The sequence below is a fragment of the Chenopodium album genome, chromosome 1 (genome assembly GCF_948465745.1).
Source record: "Chenopodium album chromosome 1, dcCheAlbu1.1, whole genome shotgun sequence".
Taxonomy (NCBI): domain Eukaryota; kingdom Viridiplantae; phylum Streptophyta; class Magnoliopsida; order Caryophyllales; family Amaranthaceae; genus Chenopodium; species Chenopodium album.
In genome coordinates, this window is record NC_137834.1 from 57,173,492 (window position 1) to 57,189,912 (window position 16,421).

General features: G+C 35.8%; 2 protein-coding genes across 4 annotated transcripts; one reads left to right on the forward strand and one right to left on the reverse strand.

The window, feature by feature from the left end:
- Positions 1-667: 667 nt before the first annotated feature.
- On the reverse strand, positions 668-2,059 carry LOC145633111 (uncharacterized). The gene has a single exon (XM_081685403.1). It carries the CDS (start codon positions 2,057-2,059, stop codon positions 668-670), a length of 1,392 nt encoding a protein of 463 aa, XP_081541529.1.
- Positions 2,060-4,834: 2,775 nt separating this feature from the next.
- LOC145589487 (uncharacterized) lies at positions 4,835-7,910 on the forward strand. Of its 3 annotated transcripts, none has more exons than XM_081646110.1 (8): positions 4,835-4,986; positions 5,346-5,648; positions 6,471-6,542; positions 6,663-6,730; positions 6,808-6,967; positions 7,068-7,154; positions 7,242-7,331; positions 7,427-7,910. In XM_081646110.1, the coding sequence occupies exons 2-8, from the start codon at positions 5,403-5,405 to the stop codon at positions 7,514-7,516; spliced, it is 813 nt and encodes a 270-aa protein (XP_081502236.1). In that variant the 5' UTR covers positions 4,835-4,986; positions 5,346-5,402; the 3' UTR covers positions 7,517-7,910. The 3 variants fall into 3 exon arrangements, with proteins under 3 accessions (XP_081502236.1, XP_081502373.1, XP_081502305.1); XM_081646247.1 differs by having other exon boundaries at positions 6,826-6,967; XM_081646179.1 differs by lacking the exon at positions 4,835-4,986 and adding an exon at positions 4,998-5,197.
- Positions 7,911-16,421: the final 8,511 nt, after the last annotated feature.

Sequence of the window (16,421 nt, forward strand, 5' to 3'; positions counted from 1 at the left end):
ACATCTTGTTTACCAACCTCTGGTACGTTGCTCCTGCATTCTTCAATCCAAAAGGCATCACCTTGTAGCAGTATATTCCTTGACTGGTAATGAAGGTGGTTTTCTCTTGATCATCCTCATGCATGAGGATCTGGTTGTAACCACTGTAGGCGTCCATAAAGGATAGCAACTCGTGTCCTGCTGTGGCATCGATATGCGGTAAAGGGAATGGGTCTTTTGGGCAAGCTTTGTTGATGTCAGTAAAGTCTATGCAGATTCGCCATTTCCCATTCTTCTTCCTTACTACCACCACGTTGGCGAGCCATTATGGGTACTTTACCTCTCTGATCTTCCCTGTTTTCAGTAGGTTCTGAATTTCTTCATTGATGATCTTGTTCCTTTCTGGCGCAAATTTCCTTCTTTTTTGTTTTACTGGCGTATGCATTGGATCTACGTTTAACTTGTGGGTGATAACTTCTGGGGAAATGCCTTTCATGTCTTCATGAGTCCAAGCAAACACATCTTTCTCTTCTTCTAGGAAATTGTAAATTTGTTGTCTCAGTTCTGCTTTCAGCTCTGATCCTATTCTGACTTTCTGATCTGGATGTATGGGGTTCAGCTGGACTTCTGTAGCTTCTTGCTCCTCTGATATGCTCAACTTCTCTTGGCCCAGCTGACCCTCTGATTGCTATGCTGAACTCTTTTCTGCAGATGTTGCCTTCAGCGCTATCTTGTAACACTCTTTAGCTTCCTTAGGATCTCCTCTGATTTCTTGAATTCCCCATTTAGTAGGAAACTTAATGACTTGATGGTATGTAGAAGGTACGGCTTTCATCTCATGTATCCAGGGTCTTCCTAAAATTATGTTGTACGAAGACAGAGTGTCGATTACTAGGAACTTGACTTGTAGGTTGATCCCTTTTGCGTACGTTGCCAATGTAATCTCCCCACTCGTCTTTTTGGTTTCCCCGCTGAATCCTACTAGCATTGTTGATTTGTTGACGATATTTTTCTCATCTATGTTCATATGCTTCAGGGTGTCTAGCATGATGATATTTGCAGAGCTTCCATTGTCAACTAGGATTCGCTTGATCATGCAATTTCCAACCGGGAGTGAGATCACTAGACCGTCATGATGACCTTCAACTGTATCGCTTTCTTCAAACATGATAGGGATGTCTATCTTGGATTTTTCCCTCTTATCTGGTTGCTCTTTGTTGCTTTCTTTTGCATGTCGCTTCGCTGCTGAATATGTTAGACCGCATACTTCTGACCCTCCAGGTATGAAACAGATAGTTTTGACAATTGGAGGTGGAGGTGGAGGGCCTCCTTGCTTGGACTCTCTATCCTTCCCTGAAGCTTTAGATCTGTTCGACAAGAGCTCTTTGAGGTAGCCTTTCTTTAGCAAGTATGCAACTTCTTTTCTGAGCGCAACACATTCATCAGTAGTGTGACCGATATCTGAATGGAAATCACACCATCTGGATGGATCTTTCTTCTCCCCAGGTCTATCGTTCCTTCTGGGCCATTGAACAGTATCTCCCATCTTGTTTAAGGTCCTTATTACTCCTGCAGGGTTGACATTGAAGCAATACTCATGCAACTTGGGTGGAAGTTCAGGATCTTCCCTCCAATCAGAAAACTCTCCTTCGACAGCATTGACTGATCTTTCATCAAAGCGTGAATGCTGATATGGCTTGAATCGATGATCTCTCCTGGGGAAGTTATTATTCCTTCTTGACGGACGATCTTCATCCTTTCTGAGCTCTGGAGTTTTTCTTGCATATGCATCTTCCTCAAATCTGACTTGGGCCATTGCCTTAGCTTGTACGTCTTCAAAGGTTGTACAGGGGTATTTGGTTAATTCCTTGTAGAGCTCGCTGTGATCTAGCAACCCTCTTCTGAACGCTTCAATGGTTGTAGGAGCATCACACTTGTGTATTCCAATCTTTTCCCTGTTGAACCTGTTAAGATAATCCCTCAAGGATTCACTATGTCTCTGCACAACACGGTATAAATCCGATGACTGTTTCTCTATTTTCTTGCTGCTGGCGAACTGGACCTTGAATAGGTTTACCATTCCTGCAAAAGATCGAATTGTCCCATTATCTAAATTAATGAACCAAGTTAAAGCTGGACCTGATAATGTGGCTCCAAAGCCCTTGCACATGATAGCCTCTCTGATGTCTCTAGGGATTGAGCTTGTCATCATCTTCTGTTTGTAGAGGGACACGTGCTCATCAGGGTCTGTTGTTCCATCGTACATAGCCATGTTGGGTGTGCTGAACCTCTTTGGCACTTCTACCATGGCGATCTTTTCTGAGAAAGGAGACTTTATATAGCCATCTGACGCCTCCTCCTCCATGGGCTTTGGCATTCCAGGGATCTTGGCGATCTTGGCTTCGATTGCTTTGAGGTACTCTTTGACTACCTTCTTTATCTTTCCCTCTTAAGATCTTTCTTGGCTATTCTGCTTAGGGGTTCCTGCATTCAAAGAGTCTAGATCTAGGGTTGTTTCCCTAGTGTTAGATCCTTTTTCCCCATTGGGGGTATGAAAAGTACCTGACATATCAAGCTGCATGGCTATACTTTCAGTGTTCTTTCTGGTATTAACGATTTTAGAAGCGACTGATTGTATTTGGCTACGGAGGGCTTCGTTTTGTTTGGTGAGACTGGTGAGTTTGGCTTCGGTTTGAACCTTTTGGGCCAACAGTGTTTCAATCTGGCTCTTTTGTTGGTCTAAGGTTTGACGGAATGCGTTCATTCCCTCATTGATTTCGGCTATGGTAAAGGGTACTTGGTGCCCATACATGGTGTTTATGTCGTTTTTTTTTTTTTTTTTTTTTTTTTTGCGGATTGGTAGGTTAATTGATTATCAGCCCCACGGTGGGCGCCAAATTGTTTAGGCAAATCTCAACAAGGACATATGAGAATCTGCTGGGTTTGAGGGGTAATAACAATCATACTATCAAAAGCATATAAATTAATGATGAAGCAATAACAAAGCAATAGATAAGCAGTGAACAAACAATAAATAAACTGAATGAATTCGATTGTGAACAGAGAATAAGTTTAGAGATACAATACTGAGTAAGGACAAGCCTCCTTCTTCAGTAGGGATGAAGCTCCGTAGGTAAATGCAGAGTAATTCTATTATCTTTAGAGTATATGTGCGTACATGAATGCTGAAAATGTCTTATTACACTTATTTATACCTCGGGATCTCTAGGGTTTACAAATATCTTCAGAATATATTCAAAATGAGGAAGATCTTCTTGATTTATCTTCTTCCCTGTTCTGTAGGTGTATCTTTGGCAAGTATCTCCTTGATTGATATCCTTGATGCTGCTTTCCTTGTTTGCTCCAATCAAGCCGTTTGCTTATTTTTGCTGAATCGTTGGTCTTGGACTGATGCCCTAAACGTAATGGGTCGTATTATAATACGGGCCCAACAGTCAGGGTGACATTCACTTACTTTGGATCATACGCAAAATCAAACTACTAGGAAAATCTTTCAGATACTGCAACCTTCATAAGGCGGATAGAAGGCGAGTACACCGAGCTCACCAGATTGCGGCTGAAGCAGCGACACTTTCAATTTGCTTTTCTACTGATATGTAATGTGTTTTTATCCTTTGTCAAAAAAAAAAATAATAAATAAATAAATAAATACATAGTCAACTAAATAGAAAAAGAGAAAATAAAAATAATTAATAGAAAGAAATAGAATATTATGAGGGGTTGGCGTATTGCATGACCACGATTAAAAGATGGTCATCAAACATTTCAACGAAGACAACAAAAAAAAAAAGGCAGATTCATTAGGAATTGGAGTTGGCCATACACTACCTAATTCCCAACTCCTTGGCGGGAATCACATATGTAGTGACAAAATTATCCATACATAACTAACTTCTTACACGTGTACAAAACATGAAAACTCTAAAAAAATTGTGTACAAGATGTACGAAGTAAAATTTATTTAGACTCACCAAACGAGTGTGAAATTGTTGACATGGTTTTAATTTAGTACCAATCAATATATTTTGGACAATTTGGAAAAAAGCTTAATTTAATGTCAGGTTATGAGGCCGGTGTAATGGTGGGTTAAAGTCGAAAATTTTAGATTAAAAGTTAAATATTTAGCTAAGGTACCATATTAGTACTACATCAAATTGGATTATAGGATAGTTTATTACATATTTATATAAATGATAGTTTTCCTTCAATTCAATAGTCGCTTGATATCTTGTTAGATTTGTTACGGTGTATATATAATATTTAAAGATCAATTGATATAATCTAAGGGCCTGTTCTCTTACGTTGAAATTCAGCTCATTTCAGTTCAGTTCAGCTCAGTTCAGTTCAGTTCAGTTCAGTTCAGTTCAGCTCAGCTCCTAATTTCCTTCTCTTATAAAATATTCAGTTCAGTTCAGCTGAGTTTAGTCAATGAGAACAGGCCCTAAATCGATGTATGTTATAAGATTTGTTTCATAAATTTATACAATACATCACTTGATTGATTTATTTATTTATTTTCATAAGTACTTAGGCAGGCCGAAATCTCTACCATAATAGTACATCAGTTGTGTATTATTGGAGGGAATATAGGCTAACATCAGTAACCAATAGCCACGACAATAGACGGTTAACAAAAAAGGTCAACGTGGACGAAAGTAGTGGGATAATGGTGCTTGATTTCACCGTTATAGTCTCAACCCACTTTTCATTTCATTGATCACCAACATTTTCTTTTAAATAATTTTCAACAAAAATATCCCAAAAGCTTTATATATGACGTGAGTCGTGAGAGAAGAAGAACAACATCAAATCAAACCTTAAAAAAAAAAAAAAAAAGAACAAAATTTCAATAAAAATGCTTTGCTTTGCTTAGCATTTCTATTCCCTTGTTAAAACCACCTTACTCTATCTCTTGCTTCATCTTCTTTCATACTTCCATTAATTCTTCATTATTTCACCCTTTTTTACACATTCTTTCCCTCTTTTGTAAGTCTCTTTCTTTCTTATCCTCTGTTTTTTTGGTTTTTAATTCATAAAAATCACACCTTTTTCTGTTTTCTGGGTTTTGTCTCCTTTTTCCTGCTCCCCCTTTTCTGGATTTCTTCTTCTTTTCAGTCAGCCGCCTTTTTCCACCCTTTTTGGGATTTTGTTAATTCCTCTAATTATTTGTAAATATTCATCTTTTTTGTGTAAAAAGGTGAAATCTTTTTGCTTTTTATGAACTGGGATTAAATTTCATAGCTTTTTCCTGATTCCCCATTTTCTAAAAACATATTTTTTTTTGTTGGCTTGATTGTTTAATAGTAGTATAACTCAATAATAAGATGTTTTTGTTTGAATTCCAGGATACAGTTGATCATTGGTGAAGTTGTTGTATAGTTGGGGTTGTGGTAACTTTTAAGATGGGTGATCATTTAGCATTACTGGTGAACCGGTTGCTTACAGAATCAACGATACATGCCGCAATCGAAAGTCGAAATCGAGCAAAAGAGATTGAAGAAGGCAAGGATGTTGAGTTCTTAATGCCAATAGAGGAAGATGATGCAGAGTTATCATCTCCTAGGAAAGTTGTGGAGTGTAGGATATGCCAAGATGAGGATTTTGATTCTAAGATGGAGACTCCTTGTTCTTGTTCTGGTAGTTTGAAGGTTTGTATTACTAGACTCTGTTTGTTTTTAAATAATAGGCCACATTTGATTTTAGGTGGAACATGACTTGATGTAACTAAACTATTTTGATTATTTTATACTCCCTCCGTTTTTAAATATTTTTGTAACTAATTTTTGATCACTAATATTTTTAATTATCAACAAGTATAAATTCTAACAGTTGAAAATTAATAATCTATTCATTGATATTATTCCAACAAGTACTCACGAGACTATATTTTTTCTTATGTATCACAAACATTAGTCAAAGTAGGACAAATGAATAATGCAAAAAATAAAAATGGAGCAAGTATTTTAAAACGGAGGGAGTATACGTTTTTGTCCTTTTTATGGAATTGATATAAGGGTATCATTAAGGGTAATACGGAAAAGTTTAAATGCTATCCCGTTCAAGAACTTAGATTTGAATTATAATTTTGAGATAAGTAAAATTTTTATCTATTAGTTTGGGACGGAGGGAATATTATATTAGGATCGTTTTTTTAGAATAAAAGCTAATTTTTAACATGAATTGACCCTATGTAAGATGCATGTTTCCTTTATGTTCAATTGTTTAAGAAGCATGATTGCATGAATATACATTAATATTTGTATTGCATTCTATATTAAAGTAAAAGGCTGAAGAAACCAAGATAGTACTACTAGTACTACATGATAAATAGATTGTCCTTGGTGACTTTCACATGTCTTAACTAGTGAATTTGGAGTCGTGTTTGTTTTTACGAGTAATTTTATTAAAGGCGATTAGTGTTGTTAATAACATAGAGATGTATGCTGAAGAAGCTCATATAATGCTTGCAGTATGCTCATCGCAGATGCGTGCAGAGGTGGTGTAACGAGAAAGGTGACACCAATTGTGAAATATGCCACCAGGTTGGATTTCATTTTATTGCAGCTCCAATTCCTTGTTATTTTCGCGGTACTCTGATTACATGAACATGATATAGAAACAAACGTGAATGCTGCTAAATTTCGAGTTTTTTCTGATTGCAGCCATTCAGACCAGGTTATTCTGCACCCCCACCTCTACTTAGATATGGGCGTATTCCTATGAATTTTAGGTAATTCCTCACCTATGATGACATGAAATATAAACAGACATGAAATTACCAATAATCAAACTGACTAACTGAAACAGTGCGCGTGTTTTTATCAGGAGAAACTGGCAGATAAGCAGACGAGAATTAGTTCAGTCACGGTTAATGGAAGCAGTTTCGACTGATCATGATGATCTTCTAGATGAATTTGAAGAACCTTCTTCAAGAAGTCTCTTATGCCGTTTCACGGTTGCAGTGATTGTAAGAACCATTTTCCTTTCACGGTCACTGTTATATGTAACATGCCTTGTTGTTTCCACCTATTTCCTGACATCAATCTATTTGTTATGTTAATTTACAGTTCATTGGTCTCCTGATTTTACGACATACTCTGCCAATCGTGGTTGGTGGTGCTGATGATCACGAGTTTGTTCTTCCCCTATTCATTGTAAGTAAATATAACTATTAATCTGTTTTCTGGAAAGAGCATGCTGAATAAGCATTGTAAAATAATTCTTATGTTCTTTGGTTTCAGCTAGCAATGCTCCGAGTCTCAGGAATTTTAATGCTCGTGTATGTCACCATGATGGCAGTTACTGGACTACGGCGACAAAGGAACCAAGATGTATGTACCACTCATTCATTCAGAATTCTTTGATGTTTACAGTATTGGTGATTTTTCTTGTACTGATTCTGATCCCTTATTTTCGTAACTTACAGGAAACCCCTAGTATATTGGAAACCTCATCTGACGAAGAAGTTGAGCACCCTGATTCAGAACAGCCTTCTCATGTAATCCAAATTTCATGATTCATCATACAAGAACCATCTATGGACTTAATCTGTAGATCAATCTCGCGACTGTGAACCAGATGATGAGGGCTTTTTCACCGCCACTTATGTCAGGGACGCAAGTTTGAGTTAGAAATAAAAACATACAGATACAAAACCTGTAAATTAATGTATGAAGTTGGTATATACAAACAATATGAAATTGATGCTCCCACCTAACAAGGTTGAGGTGATGCTTGTAGGTTTTTTCCTTTCTCATTTTCTCCCCAAATTTATTTTGTTTCCTGTAAATTTCGGTTTAGGATATAGAAAGTACAAGGATCTTAACTTGTAAGAAACATATAGGTATTACTTTCTATGTCTGTATAAAGCTATTGGGTTGTATATTATGTTGTGTGACAGGGTTCCTTTATCTTTTGCCTGCTGCACTCAATTTCACTGATTTTCTACTCCACATGAACTTGCAACATGACAACTAAATCCAAACACGAGCAAGGGGTGTATACGTCGTTTTTTGTTTCTCCTTTAAATAAAGTTTAATCTGATGCTTTATGTCTCTCATTGCTAATCTTGCCATCGGAATGTGGTGCTCACATATGGTTGTAATACGCTTGTATAAAACGAAGCTCGATTACAATTTGTGGAAACCATTAGCTTAGAAGCATTCAAAGTACTATAAATACCTCTAGTGTTAAGATAATTCACTCCTGTGCACCTATGAAAATCATACTAATAGAAGCAACTACATGCAATCCTAACCAAGTAATCAAGATAATTAACTCATGTGCAACTATCCTAGCAAGATGATGGACATAATCGAAGTCTAATCTAGGTCACTTTCGTGCAACTAATCTAGACATAATAAGAAATAACGGGATTAAACAACGCTACAATAAACACGAGCAATTTAATTAGCACATGTCCAACATCTCAATGTATGGCAATCAGTCAATCATCATCCATTCAATCCAAACTACACCAAGTTCTTCACCCCCTTTCCCTAGCTAGAAATCTAACCTTGAGAATAGAGATGACAACGGATCCTGGATCCGATCCAAATCCGGTGGATCCAGATCCATTTTACAGGATCTGGATCTTTAATTTTTGAAATTGATAGATCTCGATCTGGATCCGTTTTGATGGACCAGATTTGGATCTGGATCCTTTTTTGAGATCCAAATCCGGTTCGGATCCGACCTGTTGATTCGTTTTATAAATTTTTTAAATATATTTATTATGTTATTATTTAAGATTTATGTCTAATTAAGTTGACTAGTCTTATATAAATATATACCTATATTTTTTTTTTCTATTATTACATACTTCCTCCGTTCTATTAATATTGCAACAATGGAGTTTTTGCACTATTCATCACTCTTGTTTGACCTTATAATATAGATTTATACGTTAAGTAAAATATAGTCATGGGATCTTATTGGATTCGTCTAATAAAATACTTTCACAATATCAACTTTTTATAATTTTTACTCTTACACAATTATATATATTTAGCATATAAAATGTGCTTTGGGATGCGTAATTTCCTCCTTGTTGCAATGAAATACTTTGTTTGTAATTATTTTTTGAACTAAACTTTAAATGATTTAATTCTCGTCAAAATAAAAAATAATGGACACACACACACACACACACATATAGGGGTGTTCAAAAAAACCCGACCCGATTGACCCGTCCCGATTACCCAATGTCCCGCAAAATACCCGATGGGTAATTTGTCTTTTTTTTTCGGGTCGGGTACCTGACCCGCCAAAATAAACAGTTCTCGGGTCGGGACATGGGACGCGAATCATTTTTCTCGGGTACCCGGTAATAAACAGAAAAGAAAAAATAAAATCCTCCCTCAACTTAGCCCAACCCATTAACTCACTCACTCAGCCTCTTAGGGTTGCTTTTTTTTACTCCCTCAAACAAACAAATACGCAGCCTTCCAATACTTTTCCTCCCTCTCCCTCTCTCTCTCTCATTACCCTTCAAAACACGTGTCAAAAATACAGCACTCAACTTCGTCACCGACGCCGGCACAATCAACCGCACCCTCATGAACCTTCTAGGTCCCCGCGTAACACCCAATCCCACCCCTCACAACTTCGTCTCAACCCACAACGTAGTTTTCGACCCTTCCAACAATCTCTGGTTTTGCCTCTTCGTCCCTCACAAATCCGACGCGTTTCACTCCCATCATCGTCTTCTTCCACGGCGGCGGTTAATGGAAAGAGTAGATAAGAAATTTAGGGATTTTTAGTTGAGTAGTGGTAATGAAGGTGAGATCTGAGTGTTTTTAAGGTTTTGATGAAAAAAATGTAAATGTAAATATTTCATTTCTTCCAATTCTTTGTAAATTTCAATTGGTTTGTGTTATTGATAATTTATTTGCATTTTAGTTGTACTTCAATTCTTCTAATTGTGTGAAGTTTGGTTAATAAATTATTTAATATTTTTCACATTTTGGGTATCACATTACTATTATACCAAATTCGGGTACCCTATGACCCGACCCGAGAATATCGGGTACCCGAAACCCAGGTACCCGAGTTTCTCGGGTCGGGACATGGGCCGACTTTAAAATTAACCAAAGATTCGGGTAGCCGAAAACCCGGGTACCCGGATTTGAACACTCCTATATCATTTTACACAAACAAAACTCTTAAAAGTAATAAAATTTTAAAACAAAAAAAATACAGGTTTTGGATCCGTGGATCTGTTAGATCCGATGGATCTGGATCCTAAAATTTTAGATTCGCTGATCCGGATCTGGATCCATGTCCTTAAAATGGATGAACAAGTCATGTCCAGATCCGGTCCGTTTCCATCTCTATTTGAGAAGGAAAAGAAGTCATAGAAGACAAGCTAGAAAGAGAAATAAGCTTCACAAAGACAAACATGAATCACCAAATCAACACAAAACTAAGATGAAAAAGTACTCAAAATTAACAAAACAAGGGAATTGAAATCACAAACAAATAAGAAGAACAATACAGAAATAAAAAGACAAGGGAAAGAAGAGATCACTAAACAAAGCTTGAATAGAATTGCTTGAAGGAAATCCAAGTGCAACAATTTGTAATTTTGTATCAAGGAGGAAGGGCATTACTAGTTGTGCCTCTTTAATTGATAGTCTATCACTTCATATCTCTCTCCCTCTCTCTCTAAATTTCATCATCAAATATCATTTTCACAAGTTACTCATCCTCCGAAGACCTCTCAAACCAGCACCAAAATATTCAGCTTGATCAACCTACAAGAGCGCTCCTGCAAATTTTGATCAAAGCTACACCAATGAGACTTGAGTGTACAAACGGAAGACAGGAGCAACGGAAGAAGACACAAGGATACTTGTTGTTTTAGGCTACCATGAGAAAAACCCTTAGTTATGAAGGAAAAACTAAACATGAATTTTATAATTATTTAAATATAACACAATCAATCTTAAACTTATTAAAGATTAGAAGTAGTAGCAGCTAACAACCCATTCATGAAGTATTATGCAACTTTTGTTGTATAAGTCATATGTTCATTACAAATAAATGACGAGAATTAGATTGCTACAAGAAAAGAAGCACCCTGAATAGAAAGCTAAACCAAAGTACAAAGACCATAGCAAAAGGAACATACTTATTTAATCATAGCTGAGCAAAAGAACCCAGAAGAGTAGTAACGTAATCACAATGAACCCTCCAAACTCCGATATAAGCATTCAAAGTTCCCCAACATAAAAAGGACCATACTCCTCCTCTATCTCCCGAGAGACCTCGCCCCTAAGCGGGGTTTTCATGTAACCTTTTGGCCCCCAAAGTGCAATCCACGTTCTACGCTCTAGAGACTCGGGTCTCATATTTTTGTAAGGCGCAAAGTCACTTAAAGAAGGCCAGTTGGCGGGAACAACTTCCTCAGGGGAAACGATTATCTTATGGTGTTTGTGTTTGTATTTGTTCTTGTTCTTGAGGTTCGTTAATTTGAACACGGGGTTCATTGATACTTTTCTTCTTCTTAAACATCTTTACTAATCACCAAACAACCACACTCCAAAAATCACCACCAATTAATACCAAACAAACTTTAAACACAACTAAACCAAAAGCAACCAAGCCTCAAACAATTACAACAACACAATGAACAATATCAATTTTCAGCAAAAACAAGTTAGTAGCAACAACTAACCACGAACAATAATCTCAACAACACAAAAATGCATCCAATAATACTAATTTTCGCACAAAAATCACTCCATGACAAAAACATGCATAGTAATCAAAATAATTTGTATAAACAATTGAAATATTGGAAGAAAGTAGAAAAGAAAGCGATTATACCACACAATTGGTGTTCATACACTACCAAAATAGCCCAAGAACTACCTGTTAATGCCAAATATCGCCTAGAGAGACAACTTTAGGTTGCGATGCCGATAACTAGATTAAAATATATAGAGATTGCAAAATGTAAACGATGGAGATAGAAAGAATATAGACACTATATGGTGATAAGGAAAACCCCAATGAAGGTGGATAAAAACCGCATGTGGCTACTTGTCCACCAATTCACTATGATACAGACATTATAGCCTGATAAAAATACAATGAATATTTGGGAGTCTAAGGTCATAAATAGTAAATAAATGCATGAGAATAAGATATTAAGTATACATTATAACTATTGAGAAAATTATAATCTTTGAGTTGATCATGGTGACTTGTAGAACCATCGGAAGAAACATGTCATCGTTTAGATCGTCAAATAGAGCCTCGTGATGTACCTTTTGGTGATGTATTTTGTAATGTAGTCTATATGGGTGTTTTATGTTAGGAATATGGTGTGTATGATCTGCCTTTATGACTGGTCGTTTCCCCCCTTTATAGGATTTTTTATGGTAGAAATCGGTTGAGGAAGATACGGGTGACTTCCTTGATTCTAGGAATTAGTTGGTTGACTCCATGACTTAGTCCCTTGACGAATGTAGACTGATTTAGGCTTCATATTCATGATAACAACCTCCTTGGGTGGTTAAAGGCTGGTAGAAATGCTTTCCTTATTTATAGGAACAACTAGTAACAACCTTCACTTGTTCCGCAACATTTTGGTGTCACACTACGAGACGCGTCATGTTTGGACGTCGAGCGTCGGCGTCGTGCGTCATCTTCTGAAGTTGTCTGACAGTGTCGCGTCAAAGTTCATTGGAGGTCGTCGGTGTAACACCCTAGAAATTCCTTTCCTTAAAATTACCTCTTTTACCCTTTTAAAAATACGAAATAGGAATATCTAAGACATTACCGCCACCGTAAAAACGGCTAAGGCAACTATCAAAGATACACAGCGGAAGAATTAAAATCAAAATCATTCAAAATAAGTCAACTTAAAAGTCAACAAACAAAAGTAAAGTTTAAAACCAAAACAAACGAAGTCAATTAAAATCAAACTACAACTTGGAACCATTAAAGGCCCTTATTCAAACCAAACCAAATCCAAATCCTTGCATTAGTCCACATATAAAGTAACACCATAATTATTCAATGCATAAAACACATCGTAAATTAATAGAAACTAGCATGATTTGCTCTTCACTCATGCCTTGTCTTGAATATGCTTCAATACATGAAAAGCTTATCTCTACTTGCTTCCACTACTCTCCATTAAAATGGGTCATCATAGGGCCAAGATAAAGACATGGCCAAAACACACAAACACACACAATCAGCAATGCTGAGTACATAAGCGTAATTAAATACACTAACATGCTTTCACCTATCAACACACACACTTACCTCCATGCACCTGTTTACAAGCACACACAACATTCAATAAGACTCATCATCTAGACACTAAATAATTTATTTAGCGTAGATTACCCATTGAACGGGTTTCCAACTCTACCTTCCCCAAATATATTGAGGTTAATTGACACGGGAGCTAACCGTGCCAGCGACAAAACCACACATAGGTGGAGGAATTCCTACGCATAATAATAAATAAAAAGGAATGTACAGCGTCCTGTACTCCATTAGAAGTTATGGTTAAATATAAAACCCCATTACTCCCCCATATGTTCATACTCAAGGTATATACGTTCCAAGAGTTTTGGTGAGTAATCTTTCACTTTACGTTATTTACATATTATTGGACTTGGTGATGACTCTAAAAGCATAATAATTCAATCAATAATAATTATTCAATCAATAAACATACCAATTTAATTCTTGAATATTTAGTGACCACATAATATTTAGTGTTGAACCCTTTTTAATTCTACCTCAGTGTCAAAGACACCTTAAACGCATAAAGCGCCAAAAATCCTATCCCTCGGTGTTGAAAACACCTTAAGTGCACTAAGGCACCAAAATATTATTTATTCCTCGTGTACATAGACACTTATATAGCTCCTTTCCCATGCTTATAACATCAATAAAAATTATATGAACTAAAATAAAATTCCTTTTCAATATTCCAAGCCAAATTAAACATGTAGTTTAATTAAACATGCATTCTAACATGCCATAAATAAAAGTGTAGTCCATTGTAGACGCCCAAATGTGTCTCCCCAAAACCAAACCCAGTGATGAGTACCTTTCATGTCATTTTATTTTTGAACAAAGAGAAAGTGTGAAAAGTCTAGTGATGAGGATGTTTTTATTAAAATATCTCTTCTTTCTGTTTTTGAAAATATTTCTTTTCTTACCTTATTTTTGAAAAACGTGCATTCTAGTTTAGTTTGGTCCATGATAAGGGTCCAATAATGGTGTATTTTGATGAGGTTTGAAAAGACCTTTTCAACGATATATTATAAGCCCAATTCCGATGAATAATGAGGAAGTTATGGCCAAAATACTAAACTGGGCCCGATTTGGTTTTTATATGCGGCCCAATGATCTAGAGGAGGGCCTCTTATTAATTATCATTCCTAAAGATATTAGAATTGATTATAGTCTTCTAGAATATTCTAGAAGGTTCTTTTAAATCTTAATGGAGTTAGGATTGATAATTATGTTTTAAAGAGTTTGAAATTGAATAAACTACTCCTTTTGAGAATCCTTGTTTTATACGAAGTGAAATATATTCAGATTTTATTTTCGTGACTCATAATATTTATCCAAATTTTATATGGTTGGATAGATCTTGAAATTATTTTTCCAATGATATATTATAATATTAAATCCGAGCTATAACGAAAAAGATATGAATGAGATATGAAACTCCATCCAAAACTAACACCGTCCTACTATTTCGGCCATATCTTTTTATCTAAAAAATAATTTAATCTTATTCAAATTGGGTTGGAAAGTAGACTTTAAGAGATTTCTAACGACATATTATATGCCTTATTTGGACTTCCGGATCAAAAGATAAGATAAAAACAAAAACGCGTGAAACTGATTATTAGAGCCTGACGCTAAGCATTAGCGCCTGGCGCTAAGGATTGGCGCCTGGAGCTAACCTTCAGCGCTTGACGCTAATTTCCAGCGTCGACGCTAATCAAGTTTTATGCGCGTCAGAACTCTGTTTCGATTTTCTATCTTTTTGGCTGATTTTCTATATAAATAGCTTTCTAAAAACTCCGTTTTCATTCACCAATTCTCACCAACTCTCATCAAGATTTTCTTGATTATTCTCTCTCTCTCTCTTTTCTAAACTAGCCTTTTCTCAAATACAAAATTCCGCATTTGTAATACTTAGATACACTTAGCCATATTCGAAGTTTCCTTCGCCCTAGACGTGAAATGTTTAATTTCTGAGGGTTTGGTCTCAAATCTCTCTTTCCATTATTTAATTTAATTGTTTTGTTTATTATTTTCCTTGAAGTTACTAATGTGTGTATTTTGTTATTAGAAAGAGGTACGAGGCATCCAAGTAAGTACTTTAATGGTTTAATTGATATTATGATATAGAAATCATGCTTAGATTGTTATTTTGATTCCTAGTATCGTGTTAGGATGTTTTCCTTAATTTGATGTTTAGGGTGACAACAATAAATTACTAGTATCATGTGTAGGGTAACTTTAATATTAAGTATGATTTAAAGTATGATGCTTCCTATGTTCTTCCTAATATTTATGATTATTAGTATCATGTTAGGGCTAAAGCTTTAGTCTTTATTGTTTAGTGACATGATAGGGTTTGTTATTAATCTTGTTAGTATCATGCCTAGGATCTTGCTATTAATATTATGCTTTAACATGATTATTTTAATCATGATTATTTTAATTATTATTATTATGATGATTATTATTATGATGATTATTATTTTGATTATTATTTTGTTGCTTGATTATTATTGTTATTGCTTGATCACGCCTTTTATGCATGTTTAAAGGGAATTGGTACTTGTAATCACGCTTAATAAGATAATTAATAATCTTGTTTAGGGTTAATATGATTATAATTCAAGTGATCGCCAATAATAGATTTATTTGTGCATTAATATTCAACCAACATAGATAAACAGGTTTAGGGTTAAACCTATTGTTTGTATGTTAGTCAGAAAGCGCACATGAATACGATCTGAATAAAGTATAGGCCTATTATTAGGGCAGGTTCAATCTCTTTTAGGTTGGATTTATACCTTCATCCCCGAACCCTATTTGGTTCCAGACCTATTGGAGTTAACGATCTCTTGGATCATTAAGGGGTGTAACCTTCACCTCGTGAACGGTTTACAAGTTCCTAAAACTTGTTGGCGACTCTTTTGCTCTATCTTCCTTCCCTTTGGACGCCACCGTACTTTAGTGTATGATCACAGTGGGGTTCAAGCTAGGGGATTAACGCTTGAAATATTCCCTACATCCATATAATCATGCCAAAAATATAATTTTCCAATCCATAAACCATCACAAATAATTCATGCTTCACAATTCAATCACCAACACCAATAATTCACAATTCCATACATAAATCTTAGCATGATATTACTTGT

Bases quoted from the DNA above. Each gene is read 5' to 3' on its own strand.
- LOC145589487 (XM_081646110.1), top strand. From the start codon at position 5,403: ATGGGTGATCATTTAGCATTACTGGTGAACCGGTTGCTTACAGAATCA. The intron at 6,543-6,662 runs GTTGGATTTCAT...TTCTGATTGCAG, and splicing joins ATTGTGAAATATGCCACCAG to CCATTCAGACCAGGTTATTC. The intron at 6,731-6,807 runs GTAATTCCTCAC...TAACTGAAACAG, and splicing joins CGTATTCCTATGAATTTTAG to TGCGCGTGTTTTTATCAGGA.
- LOC145633111 (XM_081685403.1), bottom strand. From the start codon at position 2,059: ATGGTAAACCTATTCAAGGTCCAGTTCGCCAGCAGCAAGAAAATAGAG.